The 7680-nt window shown below is 37.3% G+C and overlaps 1 protein-coding gene across 1 annotated transcript in view; it reads right to left on the bottom strand.

Annotated features, from left to right (window-relative positions):
* The window catches only part of LOC106942835 (beta-galactoside alpha-2,6-sialyltransferase 1-like), an 18296-nt gene extending 13365 nt beyond the window's left edge, over positions 1-4931 (bottom strand). Inside the window, exons 1-4 of the mRNA XM_015026179.1 lie at positions 4699-4931; positions 4101-4469; positions 3751-4018; positions 2155-2252 (exon numbers count right to left, since the gene is read on the bottom strand). Coding sequence (XP_014881665.1) covers positions 2155-2252; positions 3751-4018; positions 4101-4469; positions 4699-4890 — 927 coding nt within the window. The 5' untranslated portion in view covers positions 4891-4931. The remainder of the gene's footprint in view (positions 1-2154; positions 2253-3750; positions 4019-4100; positions 4470-4698) is intronic.
* Between the last annotated feature and the right edge of the window lie 2749 nt (positions 4932-7680).

Below are 7680 nucleotides of genomic sequence, written 5' to 3'. Positions count from 1 at the left end.
CACACACACACACACACACACACACATACATGTGTATATTATATATATATATATACACATATTTATTTTTTCTTTGTTCCTTTTTTACCCAGTAAGGAGTACAATATGCATTTTTCTTTTAAATAGCTTGCAATCTCTCTGGACTAACTTTTTTTTGTGGTTTATGCAAGTTTGTTTTATGATTACTCAGTTTTTAAAGAAAAGTTATTGGCGTAATTATCAAAATATTCTTGTGGTTATTTTTGTTGTGTATTTACAATTTCTGTCCGTTCACAAAAAGTTGACAAAAAACAAACACTCAGCACAAATTGTGGGTCATGATTGTCAAACATTGTGACATATAAATTCATCATAAAACACCTTGGTTGTAACTTGACAAAATGTTTAAGGTGTGGAACAAAAATACATTTGAATTTCATTTCGAGTTCCTCTTTATTTAAGTCATCAGATGAAAAAGAAATCTGTTTCGGCTTACTATAATCTCTTTGTATAAAAAAAATATATTTTCTGTGATGAAAAAATAAATATTAAAGACTCGGAGAAAACAAAATGCTTTTGTGCTTTAGTGAACAAAACAGGAGATGCAAATATTTACATGCATGCACAAACCCATAACCCATATGCGTTTATATATAAAGTAATTCTTGCAGCTGTTTCACTGCAACCATAAACTTTTACTGTTTGATAGAATTCATGCACCAAGGGTTTTTCTTGTGTCAGCTAAAAATACTAAAGGCGAGATCATCAGGCAGTTTAACGCCCACCATGCAAACACCCACATGAGTCTCTTCAAAGCCAAAAGTCTAAACGTTTGATAAAAACAAAAGCAGCTCTTTTCTGCTGTGTTAGGTTCACATTTTGTGCTCTTATGTTCAAAACGTTGGATCTTTTTTCTGATCAAGTAAACTGAGAAAATATCTGAATGCTCCTATAGCAGTGGTCCCCAAACTTTTCCCTTCTCTGGTGGGGGGCCGGAGATTGTTGACGGGGGAGGTGTGGAGGAGGGGTTTCTTGATTGATTTTTTACCCAGAAAGCACATGGGCAAAAACCATGAGTGAAACGGTCACTGGGACTAACTAGTATATATTCCATTGAGGGAATGTAACTATAATATGTTAATTTCTCATATGTTAGCATAAAGGCTCGTTTGAAGTATAAGTTGCTACTTACAGGCATTGCGGCGTTCATAACAGACACGTGTGTTCATCTGCTCTAACCACTAGCAAACAACAGTACTGATTACTTAACATAAGTCAAGCAGTTCCCTAAAAGTCCAACAGATGGCAGCAATGCGCCCCACAACTTGGTTGAAGAAAAATCCACATATAAACCGGAAAATACAATAAATGAAAAAAAAATCTGAATGCTCTCTGGTATTGTTCAGGGGGCCGGACCAAATGTGGAGGCGGGACGGATCCGGCCCATGGGCCGTAGTTTGGGGACCCCTGTCCTATAAGAACCAGTTAGATTTGTGAGTTGTGATATTATCTGACATCTTCTGTGACTAACATACAGAAAAAGGAACAATTAGGGCAATACTTTTGTTTATGCAGATAAAGTTTTAGGAAAATAGGGATTTTATTACTTCTCTTTTCAGGTAATTGTATGGCTGTGACTTTATGCCAGAGCATTAATATTTCCAAAAAACAAATACTTCTCTTGAAAAACAACCACTTGTAATACAATTCTTTAGGGCACCAATCATACAAAGAAATGTGACCTGTTTAACTAAATTGCACACATATTTTCACATGTATTGATACTCAAGAAGTGCATAAAATAGTAAAATTAACAATCCAGACACTTTTGGGGTGTTTTAAATGTCAATTGGAATTTATCATGACAATGACAACTCTAAATTATTTTAAGAAATTTATCACGATAAATTAATCAATCCATTAAGGTGGAGTCTTTTACAGCTTTACCTTGAATCAGGACTCAATGTGGGCAACAAAAATTATTTGCATTCAGTCTGCATCTAATCTGAAACTGAAGATACAAAGGTTGAAACATGTCTGCATAAATATTTTGGCTATGACCAGTTTTTTCTCTGAGTGTGGATACATTCAGCTGCAGATGTACTATGACTGAAAGTAATGAAGTGGTAAACATGGGCACATCTTCCGTGTACCGGCCACCATTTGGAGGTTTACCTGTGAGTTAATGAGACGGACAGTTGTTTTGGAGCCAACATCTTTCTCAAAGCCACTGGTTGGAGCGGCGTTGAACCGTAGCACCGCGTCATGAGTGTCTGGGGTTTAATCAAAACACACAGTTTCAGAGGAAGCAAACTTCAGGAGTTACTGATGCAACACATTCATTATGTGTTCAGAAATAGCAAAAACAGGAACCATGATGTGGTTTCATGTCACACAATGTCTTGTGATTCTTCAGAAAGAGTCAACATGTAGCCATTTTGTCTGAACAAACATATTTATGCAGCTGGTTTGGATTTCACAGCTGCAGGTTCATGATTTCATACACAAGCAATGTTTTAAAATTAAATATGCAACCTGTTAAGTTTGGAGGCATATAACATTCATAATTCTGTTAACAAGTTAACAGAATTATAAAGGCAGCTTTTAGCTTGGACCAAAATGTTTTCCCATCAACATATACTGGAGTGAAGGTCATTAAAGTTGGGGTTATAATGATAAATTTGAGTTGTTTTTAATAGCTGGAATTACTGTTTAGCTGCGTTGGGTATGGGTGCACAACATAACCTATTGTGGATTTGATCTCAACACAAGGTCCAAATTTAAAAATGCAGGGAAATATATAATATACAATTTATATTTTTAAGCAAGTTGTCCATACGGATTAATAAAGTTTTCACAATCATGTGAATCAACTAGTTTCAGTCGATCTTGATCATGTATGCTCTGGAAAAGGGATTTTTTTCTCTGGGAAAGTTGATTTTAATGGGCGGTATTTTCCAGAGTGATGTTTTATAACACAATCAACTATGTTACCTGCAGTAATGAAAATGCTGTATATATCAAAAACAGCTTAAAAGACATTTGACTTTGCATCATAGCCATATCCAGCGCCTTGAAATTGGCCTCTGTCTCTTTAAGAACCTCCTACCCTTTCAGACCCTTTCAATTCAATAATACTTTATTAATAGAATTTAAATGTTGTTGTAACTCAATAAAGATTCTTCAGAGTTATTGCAGATGAAATTCAAGGATTCTTAAAACATGCATGAAAGAATGAAAGCAACACTTTTGATGAGAGAATAATATAATATATACCTTAAAGTAGGTTTAGCATAACAGTCCCATTCTAAAGTCACTTTAATGAAAACTGCAACAATGGTGATCATATAGTTTCTAGTTCAGAATCAATCCTTGGTGGTCTCTGAGTTGCTCAGCAACACAAACTTTGTTCATCTGAGCGGAACTGTTTGGGCAGGGTGGTTTGAACTTTGACACAACGGTTCACCAAACAAGACAAAAACTCAAAACATGCTTCAAAAATCCCAACAGAGACCAACTGGAAACCATGTCAATGTATACACTGGATATAATGTAGACATTTTTCTCAGTAGGTTTTATAGGTCTGAATATTCCAGCCTTAGAAAAAGGACCAGAACTCTACTCAGTGTAATTTTTTGACTCAATAGTTTTAAATGCACTGGGTTCTTTCTTCTTTCACCAGTGGAACACCTGGTTCAGCTGCTGCCTAGACATGTTGATAATCCTGATTTCAGGTTAGAATTTTCATTTTGTTACAATGAGACAGCTCACCAATTTCCTTGCCTAGTCCAGAGTTGCGGAGTGACCCTGCAGACGACACCACTGCACAGCTTTTGTATGGCCCGAGGTCAGAGGTCAGCTGTTGTGGCGGTAGCAGCAGGGGAGCCCAGGCCAACGCAGAGAAAGGCTGATGATCAGAAGTCAAAGTGGTGACCTCTACCTTCTCCTTGAGCTGGCAGAGCAGCTCCCTGCCGCTCAGTTTCAGCCGGTTGGAGGTGCCACCAGGTCCAGACACCTTTACGCCGTATTTATTCATCGCCTGGTAGAACGTCCATGAATTATTGCAAGCAATCGCAAAGAAATAAGTTCATCTGATGAGTGAAGAGGCAGCATTAACTCACCTGATAGTTCTGCACCACCTTCTTCAGCCTGTTTCCCAGCATGTTGCTGGACATCTCATCATTCCACACATCTCCTAAAATCCCTTTAGACCCGAAGAACTCAGAGTCGCCCGATTTGCCGCTTAGCTCTCCTTTACGGCGGCCTACAAATAGAGTCTCTAGTGCCCGTGTGAAAGGGCCTGGCAGCAGGTGAGAAAAAAAGCCTGATGACTCTTTTGCTTTTGTTGCTCGTTTCGGTGGAGACTCCCAGTCCTCGTTGGTGTGGTTGGGTGAAGACAAGACGGGGATTGGGCGGTGAGGGTCACCTGCAATTATACCCGGGTGCTTCTGAGGGTCTGCGTAGATTGATTTTGCTCCCCCTCGCAGCACCTGAGCAGGTCACAGAAATGAGGACATACTTCAAGCTTGTTTCTTTATTGTTCAGAGGAAATAAAGATAGTTTATCCAATAAGATAGTTTATCCAATAATATCCCATTATTTGTAAGTTTTTTTGTCCGAGTTTTTATTAGTTTGTCCTGAATCAGTACAGCACACATGCTGTACTGACATGGAGACATGGAGCTTTAATATCAGCGAGAATGAAGAATGGCAACAAACCTTGATGACTGAGTGTGTACGAGGCTGAGCCCTGGTACGTGCCCTCACACCAAAGATGGCGTCTGTGACAGGCACACTGTTTTCAGCACACAGGGCATAAAGAAGAGCCATGGAGATGCAGAAGAAGGTCATGCAGATGGCTCCACGGCGAGCGCGACGCCTCAGACGCCACAGCAGGCTGACCCTGTCCATCGCTGCTCCGGGAATCTAAACAACAAATATCACATAACAGAAAGTAAATTGCATGAAGACAAACTACATTTTTTTTGTAGGAGAATTTTTCATAAAAGATATGCCCATAAAAACAACAAAGAAATCTCTTTTACATCACATTTGAATAACATCAACACCAACTGACAACATCTCTTGTTTCAGGTAATTTTTTCCCAATTCCAATTGTGCTAGAAATTGGTTAAAAATACTTTAGAGACTTCAAAAACAAAATTGAACCATTACATAAATAAAATGAATCTTGCAGTTTTGAATAACCATTAAAAATTGCAAGTTGTTGCACAGGAGCTAGCAGATGGGTGGGGAGAAGGCGGCACAGGGAAGCTAAGAAGATATACTGGGGAAAACAAAGGGGGAGGAAACACCACGGAGCTGAAAATACTTCTAATACTAAAGAAACACTAAGACTAAAGAAAACCTGATAAGCTGCAAGAGAAAAAGACCTGAGTGAAAAAATAAACAGAAACAAGGCTAATCTAACAATAAGAACTAAGGAACGTAGAACTAGAGTATCTAGAAGGACTAAACAAAGAAATAACCTAACTAGAATCACTAAAGATTGACATAGAATCAGTCAAAGTACTAACTAAACCTAAAGTGACAAAATAAGAAAACTAGAAATACTATGAGGGGAGCTAGAAGGACTTAAGAAATAACCCAACTAGGATGCTGAAGGAAGATGGGCATGAAGCAGACATAACAGAACTAAACCTACAGTAACCAGATAAGAAATGCTTCAACCACTATGGGGGAAGCTACAAGGACTGACTAAGAAATAACTTAACTGGAACCACTAAAAGAAGGTATACATAGACTCAGACATATAAGAATAACAGAACATAGAGTAACTAAAAAACAAAACGCTATGAAGGACTGGAAATGAGGAAAGCAATAACAAGACAAGACAATTCTAACCACAATAAATAACCTCAAATAAAACTAAAATGACCACGAAGGGCTCACCTAAAGTCAACTAAAACATGCTGCTAAAAAGATGAAAAGCAAAACCAATCCCAAAAACACAGAGTCCTGACAGTCCCAACTAATTTTTCATTTTGTTTTGCTTGATGATTTATTGCACAATGAGAAAACTGGTTTAAAATAAAAAAAATAAAGCCAATTTGAAAATGAAAACTTAAATTAACGTCTATAAAACCTAAGAAATCCAGAAACAAACATAAATTTTAAAGCTGAAATGGAAAAGATAAAACATTCCAAATGCCTTAAATCTAAAGAATATTTTAAAAGCAACTCATTTGAGTGTTAAATGGAACTAGTCTTATTTTTAATACACAAAGCATAAGTCTGATGTGCAAAAAATGTAAGTATGCAAAGCAAGGTTTTATTTTCAGTAATTAACACATCAATAAAATCAGTTAACACTGCAGAAATATCCAACAGCATATTTAACTGTATCACTAAAAGCTACTTTTACCCACCTTGCTGTCAAGACAGAGCCAACAGTGGTAGATTGATCATCGGACAGTAAATACAGACACTGATAAACTGCCTTCTTTCTGCTCAGTTTCAATTCGGCGGCCCTCCTGAGGTGATCTTCATGGTTTATTCACACTTGAGTAATCTTCAGCTGCTATTGTATTGTAGTGACGGAATGTTAACCAACAGTTTCAACATGGCTGACCACAACAACAGTCTGCTTAATTCTGTTTCCCACCTGTCAGTCTATTGAAAACAAATCAACAGCAATGGCTTTTTAGATAACATCTTAATGCATTATGAATCAATGCTCCAAGGTACAAAGCAAACAGAAAAAAAATACACTCAGTAATGTATTGACGAACAGCGTGAACAGCTTAACATATACAACTCTGCTGTCCGAAATTCAAGAAATTAATATTTTGCCAAAATAATTAACAGAAACAAAAACAATAAAGTTTTGTTTTCGACCATTGATAATCTGATTAATCCTAAATTTACTGACTATTCACAGACTACAACTGACTCTCTTTGTGAACAGTTTGCAAATCACTTCAGAGGAAAGATCGAGTGAATTAGCACTAGCTTTTTATCTGAGCAAAATACTGGTTTTAAGTCTACTGAATGTTTTTTTTAACCTCTGGAAACACTGGACAATTTTGCTGTGGTTGATGCAAGAGATGCTCAGCAAAGTTTTCTCTCAAATCAAACCAACCACCTGCGTCTTGGACCCGATTCCCTCATTACTTTGTCATTCATTTAATATTTGTTTTCAGTATGAAATTTTTAAGTATTGTAAATTGCTCTCTTCAGATGGGTGTCTCCACCATGTCCTTTACAATGTCAGTGGTAAAGCCCCTTCTGAAGAAGAGTAATCTGGATTGTAGTGATTTTAATAATTACAAACCTGTATCCAGCTTACCATTTTTAAGTAACGTTTTAGAAAAGCTTGTTTTTATCCAATTAAATATTTTTTTAAATGACACTGGCATCTTAGAAAAGTATCAATCTGGTTTTAGGATAAACCACAGTACAGAGACAACCTGGGTCTGAGTACCACCTTTGATAAAGTGGATCACCAAATTCTTTTAAACAGATTACAGCATATGGTGAAACGTCTAGTGAGCTTTCGGAGTCTTTTGCCAACTGCCATAAAAAAGAAGTAGTGCTGAATGTTTGCGGAAGTAAAAGTGGATGCTATATTACGATTTTGAAGATGTTGTCCGACCGAAGCCTTCTGGACTGCTCTGCATCCCCAGAACCAGAACCAAGCGAGGAGAAGCAGCATTCAGTTTCTATGCACCACAGATTTGG

The sequence above is a fragment of the Poecilia latipinna genome, unplaced genomic scaffold (assembly GCF_001443285.1).
Source record: "Poecilia latipinna isolate Pla-1442-1.1 unplaced genomic scaffold, P_latipinna-1.0 Scaffold4595, whole genome shotgun sequence".
Taxonomy (NCBI): Eukaryota; Metazoa; Chordata; class Actinopteri; order Cyprinodontiformes; family Poeciliidae; genus Poecilia; species Poecilia latipinna.
This window is presented reverse-complemented; position numbering and strand designations above follow the sequence as displayed.